We start from the raw sequence: 25392 nt of genomic DNA, 5'->3' as shown, positions 1-25392 counted from the left end.
AAAATGTATAAAATTAATTATGAATTTTTAAAATTAGGTCACCCTGTTACCTGTAAAATTTTGAGTAGTTTTTGTAATTCATAATTTTCAAAGAATAAATGATAATATTTTTAAATGATTTTTTTTGCATTAAATACTAGACATCTCGCACTTTCTAACGAGTTCTAATTTGTAATTTTTGGAGATTTATGGAATTAGTTATGAATTTTTTAAACCAAGTCATCCTGTTTGTGTCATTAGCTATGGGTAAAGAAGTCGTTGGTTGTGACGAACATGTGAAATCTACTATAAATCGAATATAAAAACACAAAAAAAAAAAAAAGATGGAGGGGTTTAGTAAGGTGGCAAGTTGGACTCTATTAGGGCTTTGATTTTCGACTTAGGGAAAGCATTTTTGATGTTCCCAACACCTAAGTAAGTCATTCTAACATTTTTTTTCCTACCCATATTTCTTAGTTTTTCATATTTAAAGTTTTGAAAATCTTAGGTTTGAGTGAAATTTTAAAATTGTTGAAGTTTCACCAAATCTTTTGAGTTCAAATGAGTTATTGGAATTAGGTTAAGTATTTAATAGGTTTAATTTTTATTGGAATTCATTTTTTGGTGAAGATTTAAGCTAAGGCGTGATTCTTGAATCGATATTTTGATTATTTATTATTATATGATGATTGAAATTAAAGTTTGAAGATTGGGTTATGTTAATACAAGTTAGAATTGATGTCTAATTGGTTTTCAATATTGATTTGAATTGATTTTCATATTTAGGTATTTTTAAGGATAAACCCTAGATGAACAAATTAGAGCTTTTGATCAATTGGTATAGTTGGAAGTTAATTGAGATTTTTGATGAGTTGTTGGACTTTTTAGGATGGTGTATCGAATTTGGTTTGGTTAATTTGAAATTGAGAGGAGGTGAGGGTTGACTTGGAATTTTGAATCCCCAATTATCATTATTAACCACCTTATTAGTTGTTAGTTAATATGCGTTGATTGTGTGTTTATGTAACCCCAATTATCATTGTTAACCACCTTATTAGTTGTTAACTAATATGCGTTCATTGTGTGTTTATGTAAATTGTTTATTATTGGTGTTGTTATGTACTAGTTAACTTGATTTGTGATAGCTGATCTTTACGTAGGTAAGAGATAACTACTTTTCACTCATTATATATGCTAAAATGTTTTTTATAAGTAGTTTTGTTACTTTAAAAGATATGTTAGTGTACGTTTAGAATTATATTGATATAGTGGAACTAAATAAGTCTTGTAGGACTGAGCTTTGAAAATATAATCCTTAGAATTTATGATATCATGTTATCACTATAGGCTTTAACAATGGATTATGTGATTTGGAATTGATTACTTGTTGAATTCTTGAGCATGATATATGTGATGAAAATTGCTGATGAGCTGTGTCTATTACTGTCACGTAATGAGTACCTCTATTAATACATGATGATTGACTTTTTACATTCCCCATAGTAAGAGAACGGCCTCTTTAACTCTTATCCCCATAGTGGGGAATAGGCCCTGGGGTTCTTTTATATCCCTTGAAGTGAGAGATTGTTATGCCTTATTTTCAGTATATCTTAGAGTCTATTTAGAACTAATTCTGACTACTTTGGATCACCTTAAGCTCATAAAAATGTAACTTGGATGCTAATTTATGGAAAATACAGTGCACTTGGTAAATCTAAAATTTCTGTCTAATTTTAAAAAATCATAACTAATTCTAGAAAAATTGAAATGGAGTGTTTCCAAGTTTTATAGAAAGCTCTTCGAATTCTCTTTCAAGAAAAAATAACCTCATGGACCAGTTCATTCTAGATCAGTGCCAGAGTTTTATGGAAGTTATCATTGTTCCATTAATTAAAAACTTTTTCCCAGATTTCAAACCTTAACTTTGAAAAATCATTATAAATCGTATCGATGTTCATTTTTAATGTTCTACCTATTGATTTGAAGCTCTGGATGTGAACTATAAGCATACCAAATTTTGTGATTTAATTCATCCAGTAACTTAGTCAAAATGTAGATCCAAGGGTTATAACATCTAAGCATATCTAATTATACATTACCAAAAGTCAGGTGTTTTCATGGTTTAACACCACATTCACCCTTAAATTTGCAGCTTCTTCTTGGATGGTTCAACCCTTAGAATATTGGATTACATTGGGAAGGAATAAGATTTCATTGAAATCCCAATAGCAAGAACAATCAACTATAACATCAAGCATGTATCATCATTATGCACTTCAGCATTAGCTACTATTGAAGAACTAATTCTCTTATAATTAAGCAATCTCTAACATGTAATAGCCAAGGCAATAAAATGCAAGGAGTAGCTACATCACAATCATCATAGTTCAATCACATAATAGCAATCATCCATGCAATAATAAACAATACAATGTTAATATTAGTAGTTAATTAAATCTTGCTACCTTGCTCTAATAGCTTCTTGGTTCTTTGATCTTCTTCCTTTCCTCCACAAATATCAAATTCTAGACATCACATTGCACAAAAAGGGGCAGCCAAATTACAATCCAAACCACACAAGATTCAATAGCAAAACCTAAGTAACCCTTTAACCCTTAATTATTTGAATTTTGGATCTTTGTTTTCTTTAACCTAAAAATTCTTTTTTTTTAAGTCAATCCTATATAATTTTTTTATGTAGAATCCAAATATAAACTTGGATTCATGAAAAGAAACTCATTCCCCAAAAATTAGAGTTGGTCGAATGGGGGGGTCTTAGACTCTAAAAATTTCAACTTTAATTCTAATGCTTCCAATGCTTGTTCTTTAGGTTTACCCTATACTATTTTTCATTTTAAATACAATGAAAGCATCAAAACTATGAAAAACTCATCCTAGGATATAGATCATGAAGAGGCCGAACAGTACCCCTTAATAACCCAACATGCAATCTTTTAAATAACAATTCAAAACCACTTGAAATAACCTTGAATCAATGTGTTTTAACTAGGTTTAACATCAAGACCTCCTTCCCCTAACCTTCTAACATTTTAGCTAGCACACTCTTGAGGGAAGAACAGATTTTTCAACCAACCAAATCAAGGAAACTAAGCAAAAAACACAATGCAACAACCTACTAACCTTAAATCTAAGCTTAGTTGACACTTTAAATCCTCTCCATTGATGGCTTGACAAGTGGCAACTTGTGGGCCAAATAAAGGACAAGACTTTACTTTTTACTTTATTAGTACACTTTTGTTCCGAATTTAATTCCTTTTCTATAATTACAGTACTTTGGCCACTGTAATTATTTTCTATCAGATCCATAATCCATTCTTCTCATTTTTTCCCCCAAAATGCCCTTTTTTTGTTACTATCTCAAATTTCTACTAATTATAAAGAGAAAAACTATTTTTCCTCTTCACAGGGATTTCTCTATTTGTCATGAAAATTAGGAAAATCTTTGAATATTTAAGGAGATTTTTTTTAATCCCATAGTCTCTTATAATTCCTTAGGATGCCATATCAATTTTTTTGGAATTTTATTTTCCTTCAAAATATTTATTTGAAATTTTCTCAAATAAAAACGTAAATTGGCCTAATTCGACCTTAAATTCCTTTGTGAATTTTCTAGGAGTAATTTGGGTATAAAACCACTTATACCCTATCATTTAATTCTTAAGGCACATTGTCCCTATTTTCTCTCAATTTTCTGAGGCTCAAAAATATTTTTTCATAATTAATTTTTACCAATTTTCCTTAATTAGTCAAGCTTTCATAATTGACTAGAAAATCATAATGAGTGTTTCCCATCAAAACTCTTCCTTTAAAAATTAATATAGTGTCCAAGGGGCATTTTTCTAGTTTCTTTAATTATTTCATAATTTTTTTAGAAATTTTTAACATATTTTCCAAAATTACATAAGCCTAACCATAACTCTTGGAAATTATTCTTTTGCCTTGACACTAACATATTTAGGAATTGTTTCCTTCTATTTCTTCCTATCATTTTGGCCCTTAAATACTTAGGAATATTCTTACTCCTAATTACCATATTACTGAATGTGACAGGGATCAACCTCTTGGCTCTTTCTCCCAAAGTGAAATATTGGCTTTTTGGGCTCTTACTTCCCCTATAGTGAGAGAATATGGTAATTGGGATTGTATTTACATAATGACATTGAAATATGTTTTATGAGACCTGAGAGCTAAGTTTTGAGCTTTAAGAACTATTGTTTTATGAGAGACGTGTATATAGGTGTGTTCAACACCGGCCCATCCCAATTGGCCCGTTCCGGTCCCAGCCTTATTGGGACAGGACGGGACAAACCGGGATGGGATAAAAAAAGGGATCGGGACGGGACAGGACATGGGACAAGGTCATCTTGTCCTGGTCCTATCCCGGTCCCTTTTATTTTTTAAATTTTTTATCATATTTATATAATATCATTTTTTTTAAAATTTCAGACTATTGTATGGAACTACGGACTCATTTATTTAGAGTTTTTATATTTGTTGATGATTTGAGACCATTGATTATTAGAATTTTTAACAAGTTTTTATTGTGTTCAAAGCTTTTATTAGAGTTTTTAATGATTATTATATGTAACATTTTGGGGTTTTGTTTAAGGGTGCCCAAAGAAATAAAAAAGAAAACAAAAAGATGTTTTTACAAGAGTTAAGCCCAAAAAACTACAATTAGAAAAAAAAATCAGATTTTATTGTGCCCAACAACTCAAAAAAAATATTTAAAAAAATTAAATCAGGACGTTTCGGTCCCGTCCCATCTCGACTAAGACCGGGACAAAATAGGACACGGGACAACAAAGTTATCTCGTTACTGTTCACCTGGACGGGCCTGTCCCGGTCCTAATCCATCCCATGAATAGCCCTACGTGTATATATTTGTTTCATTATAACTGACACATTTGACACCTCAGGAATATGTATTGGTACATATGATTAGTTGGACTTTTGGTTATTGAGACTTATGTCTCACCCTAGAGTTATTAATATTTTCAAGTGAAAGTTCTAGGGTTGTGCCATTAGGAAAGAATTCAACCAAAGGCCTAAACTTTTATAGCTTCTTGTATTACCTCCATCTCTTTTATATATGATGATGGGTTGTATATTGCCATCAAGGGCCCCATTATTTTGGATACTTTATGTTGTTTGGATATTTGACTTTTGACTTGTACTTTGTTCACTGGATTGTTATAGTTGAGTACTGGTAGTTAGCTAGAGGCCTTTAGGATTGCGCATGTGGTGATGGTAGACCCACATTGACTATTATGTTATATTATGAGTACTATTCAGAAACCTAGTTTTATGTGGGCTTTTTAGTAGCATCATTTTCAAGGCATGATACTTGGGGACCTATTGTTGAGATATTAGGAATGTTAATCATGGTAACGAAATTAATGATAGATTTCTTCTAAGTCATCACTTGTGTCGTTTCTATTATGGTATCCTTTTGAAATGAGTTGAACTTCATTAACTATAAATGTACTTTGAAAAGGGAGTTTTATCCTTGCTAACATGGTTATCTATTGATTAAGGAAAGCCCTTGTATCCATTGCAGGGTTTCCATTGATTTAGTAAAACTCTTCTCTATCATAGCTAAGTTTGAATGGTGAGTTGAATCTATTATGCTATGGTAGTTTTATTTAGCTATTTTCCTTTCCTCCTATAGTAGAGATTTAAATGACTTTAAAATGAGTAAATTATTGGCTTTTGAAGGTACACTTTACAATTTACAATACAAACTAAGCAATTTACAAGAAAAATAAGAGAATTCACAACCACATTTGAGGTCTTATGGAGAGAAAATTTGTGTCAAGAGTTGCCATGAACAACTAAAATAAAGCCATTTATAACAAAAATTAGTTAATTTACAAAAAGTATATAAGAATTCATAACCCATTGACACTTAGTTTTTCTCTTCATAAATCCTCAAATGGAGCCATAAAGTCTTATATACTTCTTGTAAATCACCTAACTAGCATTATGAATAATCTTATCTCCATTGTTCATTTAGTCCTAAGAGTTGGCAATGAGGGTTGGCTTGGTGGTTATAGGTTAGTCCACCACTAGTTGGAACCCACACAGGCCATTCCTAAAAGGACTACATATTGGCAAGCTGACATTTAGCCAACCCAAGCCTGTTAGGGGTGAGTGGGCTTGTTCTTTTAATTTTTTTAAAACTTTTTTTACATATATATTTTTTAATTTTTAAATTAAATTACAATTTTTTGTTAACTAAATTCTCTTTATTTTTATATTTTCATATAATTATATTAGTAAATTAATCTCAAAACTTGAAATGTAAATAATATAATTCATTTTTAATAGTTATTTTATTAATATAAAAATGATAAAGCAATAGAGAAAATGAGAAGTCATATTTAGAATCAAATTTTCTAACAAAATATAAAACTATATTTAAATTGAGTGAAAATAATAAAACTTGTTATAAAATTAAAATAAAAACTAAAAAAATTGAGTGAACCCCCGGTTTGGTGGGCTAGTCTGTGATGAGTTGTGGGCGGGGGGTTATGAGCTAAAAAAAACCATATCAATATGAGCTCACATCTTGTGAACCTAACCTACCTCTTTTGGCGGGTTAGCAGGCCCACAACATATTACCACATATATCTGCATACTTGCATTTGTTTTGTTACATATATATTCTTTTGTGATTAAATGGATTAGATTGTTTGGTGGTGACAACCATTTTGATAGGGTGCTAGCTTAAGAAGATTTCATTAGGGCCAATAAGCCCAAAAATTTTTTGAGTTCTCTTAATTTAATATTTAAAATATCCATAAAAGCTTAGTTTTTTTAAGGTTCAAGAGGATGGAGGGTCAAGTATGTAAGCGCTCTCAGAGCCTAGGCATGCTCTGACTCTAATGAGCTTCCAGAACCTAACTCACTTAAACTTTATTTGTAGCCAAAAAAAAACAGAGAGGATGGAGAGTCCAAGTTTATTCACTATCCCAAATAATGTGAGGCAAACACGGTTAAAACTAAATTTTGAACCATGGGTACATTGATTAAAAAACCACGGATGCTAATGCCTAATAGTTTAGCTTATTATGTTAGCAAAAAAAAAAAAGAGTAGTTTAGCTTATTATAAATTTTGACCCAATAATAACAACAACAACGTGGAGAATTTTTTGTTGCGATAACAATAACTTGGCGGATTACAAACCAATTTTCATCCAACAAAAATACTTTATAAACCAATGATATTTAATGGTTTGTAATATTGACAAGCTTTGTTCTTAAATGTTTGAGAGTTAAACTGTGTTGGATCATTCATTCATCTTTGTTCTCACATAAAACATCCTCATTCCATGTTTGATCATTGAAAAAGAGGATCAATCTCGCTTCCTAAAAAAAGAAAAGAGGATCAATCTTCATTTGCGAACGTTGGATGAGTCAAATAACATTATTAGGTAAGATCTTGCTCATTTCCTAAACTCTTTTATTTATGTTAGAATAGGTTTTAGTAAGAGTTCTCCCACTTGCATGTTTGAACTCTTTCACGTCATTTGACCATTTATCCTCTTGCTACTATATATATACATGTATGTGTATATGTATATATCCTTCAAAATCACCAAACATTGTGTTTTCACATGGAGTATATAATCATGTGAAAACTGCTATATATTCAATATTCGTTTCAATTTTGGTTTGGGCCATTTTGAGAAAAAGTACATATGAAACCCACATTTCACATTAATGTTAAGAAGAAAGGACACTTGGCCTTCATCCTTCAGTGGCTATGTGTTTTGTACACAGAAGAGAATTGAATTTAGCCATGAATTCTTTGTTTTTTTTTTGTGACATATTAGAATCCGTAACTACACACATAACACTAGCTAAGAATGGCCAATGTTTGGTTCCAAAATGACAAAGTTAGTGATGTTGGTATTGTTCGGCCGTGATTACAGATAAAGCATCAAATTTGTGACCTAACTCTCTAGTCAACTGAAAGAGGGAGAGAGTTGCAGAATGCCGTCTATATCTCTTCCAAGGATCTTCAATGTAGGAGCTTCAAACCACCAAAGTGCAGAACACCGCATGCCGAGAGAGGAAGAGAGATGCAAAATGATGTAGGCTGAAGGATAGTGTTGGAGATGACCCAAGCTGAAGGCTTGATCTTTATCGACGAAGGAGATGAAGGATTTGCTAGGGTTCACTGAAGACGGAGGATTCACAACACCACCTACAACTTTAACGCATTGTTGTTGAAGGGGTGATTTTGTCTTTTTATAATTTAAATTTGATTAGAAAATAAAAATAATACAAGCATTTTTTTTTGGCTAAAGTATAAGTATCCTCCCATTGGAAACAATCCTATTTGAGGCACTGTCAGGCACTAAATATGGGTACATCTCCAAGTGAGGATTCAAACTTTGATTCGCTACGTTGTGAGGGACTAATCCTTTTCATTAGATCCAACTCCCGTTGGTAATACTCCTGTAGTCCTTAATATAAGACCTATTTAACTAATTTGATTAGATTAAGGAAGTTAGATAAGTTAGTTAATTATAAAAAATATGATATGCTTTTTCTAAAACACCATAATTATCTTCTTTAATATCCTCTCTCCCTTTTCTACTTGATTATGGTTGAGAGAGTATTCATAGGGATAATTTAGAAAAAAGTGATAAATATGAGAAATATGTCTTATATTTAGGATCAAAATCAACTCAACAATTAGGTCATATATTAATGATCGGAAGAATAATACCAAACACATTAGCCCAAATCCCACTCCCAGTCCTAATCTTACTCCCAAGCCCAATCCATCAAATTTCAATCCACCGTACCAAAGGAGGCCTTTAAATCTTTCTTTCTGTTAAGTATAGTTTGTAACTCTCTCATTTTTAACCTATTATCATTTTGAATTTTTTTCAAAAAACAAAAAAGTAGGGATGCTGAAAATTACAATTCCTCCCAAGAAAGAGCTAAGGACGGCTAAAATTGACTTGTAATGATAACAGTACACTCACTTATATAATAATTTATAACTAAAATCTTGTAGAAACTAACTATGCATTCTCTAGTCTTAGGCATAAGAATTAATAAACATGTCTATATTAGTTTTATGTGTAAGACGTTAATTCAGTTTATTTCTCAGGTTTACTGTTTTTAGTTTTATATATTGATCACTTATATTTAGGGTTCTCATCATATTCAATGCAAATGATTAAGAAAGATACTTTTAAAAAATTAGCATGATTTTTAAAAATAACTATGTTAATTAATTTTGGGAGAATCCTAATTAAATCCATCTGAAATATCTAAATCCAAATTCAAGCCTACATTTTTTTTTAAAATTCTTAATCAAGACATTAGATCTAATTAGGGATTTTTGAATACTGTTAAATGACTAGAATGTTCCTTTTTAATTAAAAATAAAAATAATTATTTTATTCCTTCCAAGTGATTCATCATCTCTTATTATTAATATTTACACAAAAAACATATAAATAATTTCTTAGTATTTGAAATTTTGTATGCACAACTAAAACCTTCAAAATATTTTAATAAAACATTTTCAATTACAATATAAGTAGTTTTTAAATAAATATTTTTTATATTCAGATTGTAAATATTTATTTTAAGATTTTAAAATATTTTAATTACAAAAAATATTTAATATTAAATAATCATAATTTACGTTTTTGGTTGAATTCAACTTGCTAATAAATAAAACTAGCGTAGATGATAAGAAATGAAAATAAAAATATTTATTTAAAGGCTGCTTATTTTTCTAATTTAAAAGTTTTTTATTAAAATATTTTTAGTGGTTTTACTTATATATACAAATTTTAAACACTGCAAAATTATTTATATGTTTTTTGTTTTAAAAAATAATCATAAATTATGAGGGATTAATTAAAAGTAGTAAAATAATCAATTTTTGCTCTTAATTAAAGAGTTCAGAAATTCTTAATCAGGCAGCCCGATTAACAATTTGTAAAAATATAAATTTGAATTTGGATTTAGATATTTCGGTTGAATTTATTTGGGATTCCCCCATTAATTTTCTTAATTTTATAAATTAATTATTAAACTCTTGTATTTAAAACTAAAAGCAATGTGTAACTTTTTCATATTACATATATTTTTCTTACAGGTTAGAACCTATTCTAGGATATTTTAGTCTTTTGAATATCAAATAAATCCTTTGAATTTTAGAAGGAAATTTAAATTTTTAAATGCTAAAAACAAAAATTACACGGTATTTGTTCACAATTTTTCCTTATTTTTCCGTACGCAAGAATTTTTTTTCCAGTACAATTTTTTTTGAGCTGATTAATGCTTGGATTTTATTTCAAAAGAGAGAGAAGAATACAAACACCAATAAACTGAACTCACGGGTACTCAACAAGAAACAAACATTACAAAAATAAAAGCCAAACAGTAGCAAACATGAGAAGTACAAGCTGAACTCCAAACTCAACCTATCCCGGATCTATCCGCAGCCTCTTCATTCGAGTCAAGCAGGTCCTTATGCAGAAACGAAACCAAAGAGGATGGTGGTTCCAAGAACCATCCAGAAGGTAACATGCCTCTTATTATACTAGCTGCTAGATGATCTGCAGCTTCATTCCCTCCTCTAGCAACTAGAGAAAGCACCCAGTCCTACCTAGCATCTTGTTGTATGAAATACTACTTCAGAGTGTCCTCACTTTTCCACTCACAGCCTCTTACTTCCTTGCTTTTCAACCTGCAATACAAATCTTGGCAGTCAGTTTCTATTACAACCTTCGCACTTTGCAAGTAATTACTACAATTATAAGCCTCAAGAACTGCTTGACATTCAGCCATGAAAGGAGAGTCGGCATTCACCAGCTTCCCTAAACCTCCTACAAAATCACCATACTCATTCCTTCCAACAATCCAATAGCAGCCTTCTTGGTTTCATAGCAATATGCGGCATCCACGTTCAATTTAATCAGTCCATTGCACGGCTTTTCCCATCTGCTCTTTCTATCAATCCTCACAGGCACTTTTAACCGAGACCTTCTTTCTTTCTAAAGGATCACCATAATCCCTTACAAGCCTCAAGGCACTCACTATACAAGTCAAGGATTCCACATCCTCCTTTTCAAACACAAATCTGCATCTTGCTTTCCAAATTCCCTAGCAAATGCCAGCAAAAATTGCCTTTCCATAGTCATCAGGACCCTCGTTCAGACTGAACCAGTCTTCAACCCATTTGTCAATCCTTCCTATTGCCTTATCATCAAATCTCAAGGCTAGAGGAGAGCCAAACTAGTAGTTCCTGGCCCAAGGGCAAAGAAAACATCCTTAATGGTCTCCACATGTGTTTTGTACAACTCACAGATTGGACTACATGCACATTTCCTCTTGAACAATGCCTCTTTAGTAGCTAAAGCCCCATTCATAGCTCTTCACAAAAATTGCGGGACTTTTGGAGGCAATTTGATTGCCCAAATACCAGACCATAACTTCTTTGAAGGCATATAAGACCCCCCGCCCCCAGGATCTTTCCTTCCACTACACCCCTCTTTCTCAATTATAGTCTGATATCCTAACATTACAATATAGTTGCCATCCCTACTGCCTAACCAAATCATCTTGTCATCATTTTGCAGAACTAGTAAACGAATAGAGTTGATGCAATTTAACTCTGTTTCATTCAAAACTCCATCAATCTTGTCAAAACACCATCTTCCATCCACTATCAACTCCTTAACAAAAATATTCTACAAATTATCAGCAAGGTCTCTGTCTTGGAGTTTAAAACCCTCCAGAGAAGGTATACACTTATCACTGAATACACTGATCTTCTCACCATTCCTTAACTTCCAACAAAGATTTTCAACTAATAGATCCCTGCCTTCCAATATGCTAGACCAGCCCCAAGATGCACAACTACCCTTCTTAGTCTGGAAAAAGTCTTCATTAGGAAAATAAATACCCTTTAGTATTTTACACTAAAGAGCATTAGGATTTTGAATTAATCTCTAGGCTATTTTAGCAAGTATGCCTTCTTGAAAAGCTCCAAATTCCTAAACCACATGCCAACCTCACTTTTTGCTTTACCAAGAGCCTTCCAATTTTTCCAATGTATCTTCCCTTCCTATCCCTTCTACCCCCACCAGAAATTGGCAACCATGCTGTCAAGTTCCATCCAAACCATTTTTTAAAAATTTGAAGTAGGACATTGGAAAGACAGGGATTGCATTTGCTACTGCTTTTATGAGAATTTCTCTACCAGCAAAAGTCAAAAGCTTTTGCTTCCAACCTTCCAACTTACAACCCATCTTGCTTTTAACAAAACCCAAAGCAATAGATTTTGAGCTACCCCATAGCAAAGGCAATCCTAAGTATTTCCCTGGATCTTCACAAGCTTTTATACCCATTACATTATATACATCCATCTTTACATCATCAGTTGTATTTTTAGGAAAAAAATACAGGATTTATCAAAATTTATTTCCTGTCCAGAGGCTTTATCAAAATACAGGATTACCCCATAGCAAAGGATAATGTTTGTGTTATTAATCAGGTTCAAACTGGATTTATTCAAGAAAAAATCCTTTATCATTTCCACAATCTCCTCACTTACATCCCCCTACGCCACATGGTAGAAGCATCCTGAAAATCCATCAAGACTTGATGCCTTTGCACCATTCAATTGGAAAGTCACTGCTCTAATCTCCTTAACAGTTACTTCTCTTTCCAACAGCAAGTTATCTTCTATAGTAACAACTTGATCAATATAAGAGAGTTCCTCCTTCATATTCCTACAACTACCCGAGGCAAATAAAGAAAAATAGAAATCAATAAAAGCATCATTAATCTCCTCTTCACTTTCCATCCAGTCCCCCCTTTCATTTTTCAAACGAACAACCTTGTTTCTTAGCCTTCTCTGGATAGTGCTAGAATGAAAAAACCTTGTATTTCTGTCTCTACTTGATAGCCAATTAATTCTGGATCTTTGCCACCAGTATTTTTCCTCTCGATCCCAAGCATCATCAATTTTCTTTAAGCAAAGTTTCATTGTCTTGCTTCCTTTTATTATCAAGAACACCTTCATTACATTCTGCAAGCTTCAAAGTGAGTTTTTCAATGGTTCTTCTAGCATTAGGAAAAGTTTCCCTATCCCATCTACTTAAAACCATTTGACAGTTCTTCAATCTTGCAACCACCTCTACCACATTTGAATGCCAATCACAATCATCCAGTCTCCAACCTCTCCTAACTACTGACAAAAAGTCTATATGTTCAACCCACATATTCAAATCTAAAAACCTTAGGCACTCTTATATATTTATAGTCACAATTAACAAATAACAAGTGATGATCAGACCCTACAGGATCAACGTAATATAAGAGTATTCTGAAAAACTATTCTAAACTCTTCATTAGCCATTCCATGGTCAAGCCTTTCCTTTACATGATTACTACACACACGTTTATTATTCCAAGTATATTTTGCACCTTGGAAGCCCAAGACCAACAAATGACGGTCAGCCATCATACTTTGAAAATTTAGGACCCTTCTAATGTCCATTGGCAATCTATCCAGCTTCTCATCACTTGACAAAATGTCATTGAAGTCACCCATGCAGAGCCATGAGCCTTGAATTCTAGCTGCCAAGCTGCGCATCTTATCCCAAACCGCCATTTTCTCTTCATTAGTAGGTGCACCCTACACAAAGGTCACATAACTAGGTACTTAAAATAGTGAAAAGCTTAAACTTGTGTGTATTATAATTTTTAGAGTGAAACCAGACATTAACAATCACATCTTCTGTCCGCCAAAGACCCAAACCACCATTACGTCCCCTTAGCTTCACATAAAATTCCTCCTCCATACCACAACTCCATTTAAGAGGCATAAGTCTCCTCCCCTTCAACCTAGTTTCCATTGGGAAGATAACTGAGGGCTTTCTCTTCAAGCTTTCCTCCCTCAGCTTATTTCTTGTGAAGGCTCTTCCTAAGCCTTGATAATTCCAACTTATGAACTTCATTGAGCCTTGGTGGTTGATACAGGACAACCACCAAAACCCTCAGCCAATAGCATACTCAGTTCACGAATTATATCATCCTTGACCTCCTGTGCAGCATCAGATCTGTCATTCATCATAGTTGTACTAGCCTTTTTTCTTGTATAAGCTCTCCTCGAAAGCTTTTTAACTTGTCTAAAGGTCCTTCTGTTTTCCTTCCTACTTTCCTCTGAACTCTTTTTTTCCACAGGAATGATTGCTTCCTCAAATTGTAGCTTCCTCCTTTTACACATCTGTATCACTTCTACCTCCCCGAATTCTCTTTTTAGATTAATCTTCTTCATTCCTTTACTGACTTCAGACATCGGTGAAACACTACCATAAACCATAATGGCCTTAGATAAATCCTCCCTTTCCTCTAAAATCCTATTATCACCTTCCTCCTTTGTCATATTTCTTTGAGTACTCCTTTCTAGCTCCACCTTATACATCTTTGTGTCTTTTAACATGGATTCTTGAGGCTCAGACTTCTTTTCTTTCTTTTCTTCATCCTTTTCCTTCTTTAAACTGAAGCTTGTCCCTCATTGCTAATAGCCTCATGTACGATCTTCTTTTTACCATTACTCTCAGGCCTCCTGATCTCCTTTAAATTTCTTTCAATAATTCTCTCAACCTTCACGAATTCTTCCCAACCTTCTTTATGACATCTAGTAGCATTCTCAAATGGTCTAGCAGCTTGAGCACTTAACCAACTCCCAAACTTCCCTACATCATCATTATCTTCCTCATTCTTCTTGTATTTACAAATTCTTTGATTGTGGCCCAATCTGCCACAGCAGAAACAATAATTCTGCAAACATTCATATCTAACCTTGATTTCCACAAGATCTTTATTTGGTCTAGGTGTCTACATACCAGTGATTAGAGGCTTACGCATATCAACTAGTACTTTTGCACGTAAGAAATTTCTTATTAAAAGTCCATCTCTTCTTAGATTCTCAACCATGACTACCTCACCAATCATTGAGCCTAATGTCAAAGCATTTTCCTCATCTATCCCCTCGAAAGGCAAATCGTGAAATTGAATGCAAGACGAAGAAAGATTAAAGTCAACCTCTTTATACACCATATATTCCTTCCATATTTGAATATTAAGCAAGAATCCCCAGATAGACCAAGGCCTGCCTCGCAAGAGTCGCAGATAATTCTCTTGGTCTGAAGTCGAAGATAAACACATTTGTTTCAACATCAATAACCTTTAGATCCTCACTCCTCTACAAATTCCATCCTTTCCTAATCATCTGAATAGTTGTTGTCTTGTTAAGGGATTTTTCCAAGATCACCTTGCTGACAAGAGTGCCACCATGAAACTTGCACTGTTGAGTCTTTTTCCAAACTAGATTTGCCTCCAAACCAGCTCTCCCACCAGAACCACCACTCATTTCTCTTACTTCCAACGTACCACCATCCATCGAGATGATCCCGATACACCAGAAAGAAACGTCACTCTAGCTATGCCGTCACAAAGAATGAGGACGTAGACGCTCTTTTTCTCCACTGCAGTGGGCGACGAAGGATCTTAATCACAAAATCAGTTATAACCACCGTAACAAACTCTCACAGAAGAGAGATAGAAAACTCTCACATGGGAGAGAACTGTCCAACTCAAATAAAATCTAAACATACCCAACCAGTTCCAACTGGGAAATGATTGCATGTCCTCAACTATAGAAATAACTTTGATTTTTATTTACAAGCTATTTCGTAAAATCTACAAAGAGATTGAGTTTTTTCCTCACTAACACCCTTATTTTTAATGTGTTTGAATAATTATGATAAAGATAGAAATTGATAGGTATATACTACCTTCGCTCCTTAATCTAAGAGCTAATTGACTAATTTGAGTAGATTAAAAAAAACTAGTTAAGTTAGTTTTTTTGTAATAAATAGGTGTTATTTTTTCTAAAATATCCTTTCTAATCAAGAATATTGGTTAGAATTACGACTATTACAAGAACTATCTTAGAAAAAATGGGTAAACATAAAAGACCAAATGGATTGAGATATCATATTTAGGATCAAAATAAAAGTCAAACGAGCTCTTATATTAAGGACTGGAGGTAGTATCTTATAATTAAATAGGTGCAGATTTTGAATATATTATATATGATTTATAAATGTTTTATATTAAAATAATTTATTTATATTTTTTTCCCCTGAATTTAAGCATCAAAATAAAAAGTACTTTTTCTACAACGTATACTCATATCCCTTTTGTTTAGAAGATATAAAACTCTCCTTTGGTCATAAATGTAAAACTCATTTTATAGTGTAGTATTACAAAATGAGTCTTATATTTAGGATCACAGAAAGTAAAAGGGAGAGGGGAGGAGTTTTTTAGTAATAGAGTAATTAATTGTAATTTTTCCCAAAATTCAAAGGGACGGCAGTAGCAGAAATTGAAAATTGATGAAATAGGGTCTTTGAGTGTAGTTTATACCGAAAGAGAAAAATGAGGGATGTGAGCACTGAACGAGTTTCAGCTTTTCATTTTAAAAAAAAACAAAAAAAGAAAAAGATGTCAGGCTGAATTCATAGCCTGAACGAGTTTCAAAAAATGTAGCATATGGGTAAATATTTTTCATTATGTAACATTTGGGTAATTTATTTTAGTGTTTATAATATTTTGATAAAAATGTCCTATGAGGAAATTTAGCTAACCAATCCACTGTAAACATGGCTTCCCTGTGGATATGAAAAACCACAACTTACCAATCTCTATAAATGAGTAATTTAACATAGTCAACTATGTTCCTAAAGCCATGATCCCTCTCATAACCTCTAAAAGGCAAATTAACACCTTCTATACAATTATAATGCAAATATAAACCTTGAGAGCAACACAAATTCAGACCATGAATGAAGCCCATTAACCCTACGATAGCACCGACAACAGCAATAAGTTTACATTAAAACCACAAATCCAGCTATCATCCCGCTAGCGAATAACTAGGCCTGCCTCATTACTACCACTTCCTATCATCGAGCCATCCGCTTTCAATCTGATAAAGCCTTCATCTGTAGGCCTAGGTCTGTGCTTCAACGAGTGACCAAAACAATAGACGGAACATAGCCTTAGTCCTGGACTGAACAAGCCTTGAAGAAGCTAGAGTTTGCATTGAGGTAATCGTTTGAATCCTCGTTGCGAAACAGAATTGACCATTGGACCTTCTTGATAAAAGTCATACCTGCTTCATATGTTTAAATTCCATCCTACCCGTTCGGCTGCTTGTAATGAGTGGTTCAATCGCTCACGCTAGTCATGTATTTTCTTTTCACATATTCTTAAAACTGTATTTTATGTATATTTATACTTAATAAGGATGATGGATGGGTATATAAGCAAGAAACATGTGTGTGTGTGTTCTAAAATTACAAGTGTATGTATATATTGAATAAAAATCATGGAACATTTAAAAAAAATAGAAAACTGAAACTGAGAAAACAAAGTCCATCATTAGTTTGTTCCTCCCCAATATCCATTTTGTGGTCTAATGTCTTTTTGATAATTTCAGATAGCTGTAACATATGAAAAAATTGTTTTCATCTTTAAATGTACACCTGATAATCCACTTTAATTTTCCAGTCAACACAAAGAACCTAAAACTGCGATAGTTGAAAACAAGCCAGTCTCTGATAAATGTTCCCCACAAAATTCCTTCTCATTCCCATAAGATAAAATAACCAGATAGCACTTCAAAGACAGAATAAAGCAAAGTAACCGTAAAGAGAAAGGGAATATTTTACTAAGATACCTCTCTTATTATACCAAGCAATCATACAACAATAGCTGGCTGGGTCGAGGTTTCACCTGCAAACCAGCACTTCTACATAACTTACAAAAATGCAGTGCATAAGAAAAACAAATATACTTTTACTGGATTTAAATTCTCTGCAATAATGAACCAAAGCCTTTAAGAGAGAATAACACAAAGTGGAAGTGCAAATCATACAGTTACACTCTTTCCATTTACAGTTTATTCTCTCTTAATACAGATCCTTCAATTACTTGTAAAATGCAGAGAATCCAAATCCGTTTTTATCTTATGGAGACAACACTCCCTCTCTATACAAGAACAACTCTAGCATTCAGCCAAGATACCCGGTTGTCGAAAGGTACTAGATGTGCGAATGATCAAAATCCTGAGAAACAAAACAAGGAGGAAAAAAAAACTAGAAAAAATGATGGCAGTGTACCTCAAACTGACTAAACAATAGAGAAGCCACCATACTCTACAATTTCAAGATTCTATACTAAGAGAGAAGCTGCTGCTGAAAGCGTTACAGGATGGGAATTGAAATGCTGTTCTCATTGCTAGCACTATGATGATGAATTCGTTTTTGCACGGCCTTGACAGAAGCTACTCTTGCTGCATTCGCTGCTTTATTTGCAGCTGCTACTGCCCTGTTCACCCTCTCGTCTGCCTTGGCCACATCATAGGCTTTGTCTGCTGCTCGCCATGCTTCCTGTTGTTCATTACAACGAGAAAATCAATCATGAAAGCTAATAAGGAAGCAAATGTTGTCTGCTATTCACTAATCTTCTTTGCCTTTAATTTCACAAGGTGTTGCAGATTTGATTATATTAATAAAAAAGATGTCCATGCATGATGCACATATTTCCGTAAGCAAGCAATTAATTAAATTGTAAGTGACACGAGTAACTCTTAGGTCCTCTTAAGAATATCACTTCCTCTTCCAATGAAAAAGCCTAAGAATATAAAATGCTCTATATATGAAATGATGTTAAAAGCGGTAACAGTGTTGATCATACAATGCTTCATTTATGTGATAACGCCACTGTGGATAGCGGAAGGTGGAATTCAATTGCCTAACTTAACATTATTTCATTAGCAGATGAGCCACTGCTTATTTTATTTGAATTTTTCATTGGACATAGTACACATGTTGTGGCCCTCTGGCACTCAAAATTTCTCAAGTCAAGCACGCAAGCATTCACATGGATGCAATGAGGAGGAATTGGGATATGAAAACAATCCTTACCTTCCACTAATACCCTCCCCCTTTCTTTTCTTTTCTCAATAATTTCAAAGGTAATATTACCATTTCTAAAGTTTAGATGAACGCACAAGGAAACTGAATGAGAAATTCAAGAAGCTCAAACATTCACAAAGAATAAACTTAACTGCAAATCAAATTACAAGGATACTCCCAAGCCAAATTACACAGGAAATCTGGAGATCAACTCAGGCCCAGAATACATTTGCTACAGTGAAAATTAATGGTAGAAATGCTACGATGTAAAAAGTTATATGCCGAATGAACGCATAACTTTTTCCACTGTAGCATTTGGTTCTTTAATGGTAACCTGTTCAAAATACAAGTCATTCTCTTATTTTGCCAATTATTCACAGTAATGAAAGAATCATTCAAACAATAAGGACATATTGAACATTATCAAAATCATCCCTCTATTTACAATAAAAAGAATCAAAGGCCAAAAAATCATAAGCAAAAGAATGCACCTGGACTGCATTGAGCACTTTGGAATGATTGACACCAACAGGAGACAACAGATAGGTAGTATTCTGTGTGGTTGGAACATCCATAACCCCGTTTTGCCAGTAACCAGACTGGGTTTCTCCATTTCTAAATGTATACATGCCCAGCCCTTGTCTTCTGCCCTCGTGCCAAGCTCCTTCATAGCGATGCCCATTTGCAAAATGATATATGCCAAAGCCATGCATCTTGTCCCCAAAGTATTCTCCAGCATAAACATCCCCATTTCTAGTGATGCAAGAGTTAATTTCCAAAATATATTAGAAATATAGAAATTTTTCTGTGGAAACTGACAACAGAGAGATACAGACATAACTCTATTCGATAATACAACCATAAGTATCCTTGCAAGTGAAGCTATCCCACGTTTGCAAGGATTTTGAATGATGTATTAATGATCTATTCTCTAAGTGGATGCCCATGATCCAACTCACTCATACTATTCAGACCAACAGACATGAGAGGCATTCATTTTTGCAAGTAAAAAAGGGATCTGTCTAGTGTCTATACGTGCAATACTGCAATCAAGTGTCTATCAAATATCAGAGTACACTAAATAGGAAAGCAAGTATTCTGTTGATTTTGCAAATAATGTTTTCAATAAATATATTAGAATAAGAAAAGCCTTGAGCCAATAAGATGTCAAAGGATTCAGGCTTAAAAATAAATAAATAAATAAATAAGATGTCAAAGGATCCCAACATGCAAAGGGGTCAAAGAAAAGGAAAACTGATTCCAATGTACTTGGTAATAAAGCTTATAAGAAGTTCTATATGAAGGATCAGTCCTACAGCATAAGCAACCCCACACACACACACAAACCACAAACAGATGATGACATGTCATTGTGAAAAGAAATTCCGTGATTAAATGAGATCCTCAGACTATGGGCCATTGTAGTTGTAATCACTGATGACAGATTCAACAGTAGGACTTGAATTCAAACTTTGAAAGGAACACGACAACTTTATACCCAAGCCCTTACATCAACTGCCTCTTCCTCCCACAAAGTGAAATCAAATAGAGAGAATATTTTTCAAAGGCCATGGATATAAACAACAAAAGTAAATACAAATATTAAGCTTTTCCTGTGGAATTTTTTTTCAAATTAGAAGCATTCTGTCTCCTTTTTCTTGTACAAATTCCTTGTAACTTCCACTTGTGTCTTTCACCTACTAGCCTGAAAAATTCAGATCGTCTAAACACATGACTATATAATTATGATTGAATAACCTTACCCTCACAAGCTCATACACTAACTATTTTATATCCAAATTCTAGACTTTTACATTTCCAGAGCAGCCATGGACAGGGTCCAACTGAGAAACCTATTCTAATCATTAAACTACATAGTGTTACTAACAATCAAAAGTGGAAAAGCATGCCAATTAATCAAGGACAAAAAGGCTGGCAATCATAGAAAGTATCTGTTTTATCAGACACGTTAATGGAGGAATATAGAACAGGCAAGGAAATCATGCATCCCCCCCAAAAACCTTTGTTTTTTCCCCTTAAAATTTGGCTTTTTCAAAGGCGGAAGACCTAACACAGATTAACTTTTTATTTTTATTAAAAGAACAATATAGAAGTTGTCAATTGAGTCACGAATCACATCCACTTAAATACTTTCTTTATCTTCTTTTCCTTAATCTTCCCAGGCAAAAATGAAGCCCAAATAAAGCAATGATTCCTTTATACATTTATCCTACCCCCACTTAGTCATACATAATTGTTTTCCATTTCACCCCCTTGTCCATCCCCTCAAAATAAGTTTTTCAAGAATTTGCTATGCTTTAAACAAACACACACGCAGTAGAAAAATGACATGGCTCTATATACTAGATGTAAACTCTCTAATTCTTAAAGGGGATGCAGGGCTGTTGAATTTAAGGCCTCCAGCTCCCAGGTCATCTATTCAACCAATTTTAAGCTATTAAGATTCATTCAACTCACCTTTATGTGAATTAATATTATAGTTCGTTGACACTCATTGGTGCTCGACAGCTAGTTGGTTGATGATGGAATCCCAATTCGGATATGCAAACAAGGAATGAAATAGCTATGTCACGTGGATACTGGGCAGCGCAAAATAACTTACTTGGATTACTCCCTAAATATTATCATGATGAGCGAAGTCACGGAAGTCAACAAACAATTTTATAAGAGGTTCATTAGGGTGGGTAGTGCTATAAACAAGGATGAAGGAAGGGGGAGAGTCGGGTGGGATTTGGCTATGCATGTGTGAGTTACTAGTTCCTTGAATGCAAGGAATATAGTTCTTTCCCTTTTCTGTTGATTTCTGCTAGCTTGCTCTGTTCCTAGATATAATTTTGTGCGAATTTGCTGGAATTCGCAGTTAGGAGAGTAGGATCTCACAATAACGTGCGTAGCAATGTCAATAAAGGTCATCCCCTTGGTGTGCTGGTAACATTTTTCTTTCTTTTTTCTTTTGATTGCCACTATCTTGCTCCTCTTTCCGCTCTCTATAATTATGCTGTGAACTCAAAGAACATCATAGTTAAGGCAGCAGGATCCTTCCTAAGAGTTGACTGCTATAAGAGAGGCTGGTAGTGACAAATAGTGAGTGAGTTAAGTAGAATTTGGTATTCATGGGCAAGGTCCTAGCCTCCTGGATTGATAGCAAAATTTTTCTTTCTCTTTTATTTTGATTGCTGCAAGCTTGCTCCTTTTCACCCCTTGTGAATTCAATGATTAGGAAGCAGGATCCTAACAGTTGACTGCAAAAAGAACATGCACAAGAAAGCAACGCTCATACACTAAAATTCAGTAGTGTTAAAAAATATTTTAACGTAAAAAGTTACAGGAGATACGATGGCCTTGTTAAGTTTCTTTCTTACTCCCTCTTTTTGCCATAAGAAGGCCAAGGATTATCATGAGTGAACAGCCTCTCAGAAGTCAGAAGAGATTTTCTTCCAATCGCATAAAGCGTATTTTGTGCAACACTTGCCATGAAAAGGCAATTAGAAGACCCAAGCAGAGTATTTTTTTATTTATCACTTAAAACCATAACAAAAACGAGAAAGAGAATGGCACTAGAGATTGTGAATATATGAACTCCACGGTCAAAAGGGTAATACAATATCACATAACAGATAAGTAAACCTATTCTCACTCTCTCTAACAGGCCTCTCTAAGCATTTTCTACACAGATAGTAGTATCTATGTCTCTTCTAGGGAACCTACGCAACAGGAAAACAGACACGTGATCAAGTTTGAATGTATGGAATAATAATGCCAGCAACATGTTCATCCTGGACTATAAAACAAAACATTGCAAAGTGATGAGATTGCAAAGCAGAACAAAAATAATGCAAAACAAAAGGAAAGAAAAGCATATTGGACTTCCTAATTACCCAGTGCAAACTTGAATTGGAAGAAGCCCAACGGGAAACAATTACAAAATCAACTTAAGCGTCTTAAAAGAACCAGAAAGATATTATATCTTGGTTATTCATTAGTACTCTACTAGCAAGAAACGAAGATACCAAATCTAGAAGAATTATACATTTCCTCATAAGAGTCCGTGTAATTTGCTTCCTTAAACTCACCTGAAATGGTAGTGACCAAGCCCATGCTTGACGCCCCATTTGAATTCCCCAACATATCGACTCCCATCCTCGCAAGTGTGACCCCCACAGCCATGACTCTGCCCATTAGACCATTCTCCAGAATATACGTCACCAGTATAAAATCTATACACCCCAAGTCCTTGCCTCAGGCCTTGCCTATACTGACCACGGTAGCGACTACCTCTTGCCCACGTTTCTACTCCATACCCATCATATTTTCCATCAACCCAATCTCCTTCATATCTCCCACTCATATTGTAGTAATACACCCCACTTCCCGAACACATACCCTTATGAAACTCTCCCTCGTAAACGTCTCCGTTGTTGTATACCTGAACCCAACAGCCCGAATTCAGCCTTCTTTCCTGTTTTTGGCGTGACCCAATTGTCCAAAACACTGGAAAATGTTGTGCAGATTGGGAACATAATTTAAGCTTGATTGGGAACGAACGCGCAAGAAGGAAACGAATAGAAGGAAGACCAGGGATTGCGAGATTAAGCGAGAGCAAGAGCGCAGCGGAAAAGGCAAAAGCGGAAAGGAAATCGAGGACGAAGGAGTGACTTGGATGGGAGACGAAGAAGTAGAAGAATGGAAAAGACAACAACAAGATAGCCCGCAGATGAACACGAAGGTGGCGTGTGTGTTTAAGCCGGCGGATGATTCGAAAAGCAGCGCTTCTAGTGGCAATTGAGATGCGGAACAAGGAGGCAATCTGGGACTTGAATTGAGGAGAAGTAGTGGGGAAATGACAAAGGGTTGGAGATTTTGAAAGAGACGAAGGCGTTTGGTTCAAAAGGGGTCGCTTGTAAGGAGCAGTGGAAGATTCAGACTGAGGAGGATTCTCTGCGAGGATTTGAGCAAGAAGATGATGATGATGTTGATTGTAAGGGTGGTTCTGGTGAATTGAAGAAGCGTAAGTAAGAGGGGGTGTTGGATTGAAATCGGAAGAGACGCCGCTGCTTTCTTTTCCGATCTGAACTTCAGATTTCTTCTGATGCATTACATATGGAACTACTGTGACTTAACTCTCTCTCTCTCTGAAATTTTCTTTCTTTCTTTCTTTGTTTCTTTCTCTCTATCACATTCCCTCTGCGTATTTTTTTGAAATTGTTCTCTCACTATGCCTGAACTTTTACATAACTTTCTATATCTGCCAATCAGATTACGGGTTTAGCGTTTCTATCTCCGGTTGTCAATGGCTACTACGGTAATGCGCGTCCGAGGAATTTGCGGTAACGAAGGCGACCTGTGAGATGTGAGGATAATCCAATATTCAATTGAATCAAATGTCATTTTTTGGACTATTGTCCATTTAACATTTATAAGTACACCAAGGTCCCATTTTTGGATTGCAACGAATAAGCATGGTCTTTTTTCAAATAGAAATATACTCCCCAGCGACATTGCATCTTGCTCCTCCGCTAAAACTTAATTTTTTCAAACCTAAACCCTAAATTCTAAATCTTAAAACTTAATTGAGAAGTTAGACCTATTTTACATATTATTAATTTTTTAAAAATTAATTCTATTAATATTTTTCAATAATAGTCAAAAAGAAGATGATAAAAAGAAATTAAGAAAGATATTTAAAAATTTTAAAAAGGATTGTCGGAGTATTTCTCACTTTAACAAATTAAGAAATGGTTGTTAACTTTTTAAATTTATCTCAAATTTATTTTTTTTCCAAACTTTATTCATTAAATGGGATTGCAAAAGAGAAAAAAAAAAACAAGAAGCTACATTTAAGCATTAATTATAGAGATAAAATTGAAAAATAAGCATTAATTATTTTCCTAGTTATTTATATTTTAAACTAAGTAATTCTTTTAAAAACTATTTATATTGGGTAGCGAAGGGAGTATGATAATGTATTATACAAATAATTCAATTACGTAAATCAAAAAGGCAAAAGTATATATTAATTCTTGAACTTTACACAAAATTTCAATTTACTCATCTACTTTTAAAAATATATTTTTAGTTATTTAACCCTAAAATTATTAATTTTAAGTAATAATTTTTTATAACAATCGTAATTATTTTAAAAATTAAACTTAATATATTAATATTTGAGAATATTTTATCAATATTTAATATATCAATATCATTATTTTTTAACAGTTTTAAGGTTAAAAAACTAAAAATATACTCTTTATAAAATTAAAAGACTAAAATTATATAACATATTAAGAAAATTAAGAAAAGTTGATTAAATTTTGTTAGAGGCAATCAACGTAAAATA

General features: G+C 33.8%; 2 protein-coding genes across 3 annotated transcripts in view; both read right to left on the bottom strand.

The window, feature by feature from the left end:
* The window catches only part of LOC114759680 (60S ribosomal protein L37a-1), a 30264-nt gene extending 7866 nt beyond the window's left edge, over positions 1-22398 (bottom strand). The window contains exons 1-2 of one of the 2 annotated variants that reach the window (XM_028948893.1): positions 22391-22398; positions 19638-19641 (exon numbers count right to left, since the gene is read on the bottom strand). The gene's annotated coding sequence lies outside the window, so the exon portion shown is untranslated. Of the gene's footprint in view, positions 1-5431; positions 5437-19637; positions 19642-22390 lie in introns of those variants that run through there. The other variant, XM_028948894.1, reaches the window with a different exon arrangement.
* LOC114759679 (uncharacterized) lies at positions 17781-24218 on the bottom strand. Its single transcript, XM_028948892.1, has 3 exons — positions 23129-24218; positions 19526-19787; positions 17781-18506 (listed from the first exon to the last, which is right to left on the bottom strand). Exons 1-3 carry the CDS (start codon positions 24148-24150, stop codon positions 18321-18323), a joined length of 1470 nt encoding a protein of 489 aa, XP_028804725.1. The 5' UTR covers positions 24151-24218; the 3' UTR covers positions 17781-18320.
* Positions 24219-25392: the final 1174 nt, after the last annotated feature.

Source organism: Neltuma alba, unplaced genomic scaffold, assembly GCF_004799145.2.
Source record: "Neltuma alba isolate B1F8T4 unplaced genomic scaffold, ASM479914v2 tig00010877_pilon, whole genome shotgun sequence".
NCBI lineage: Eukaryota > Viridiplantae > Streptophyta > Magnoliopsida > Fabales > Fabaceae > Neltuma > Neltuma alba.
This window is presented reverse-complemented; position numbering and strand designations above follow the sequence as displayed.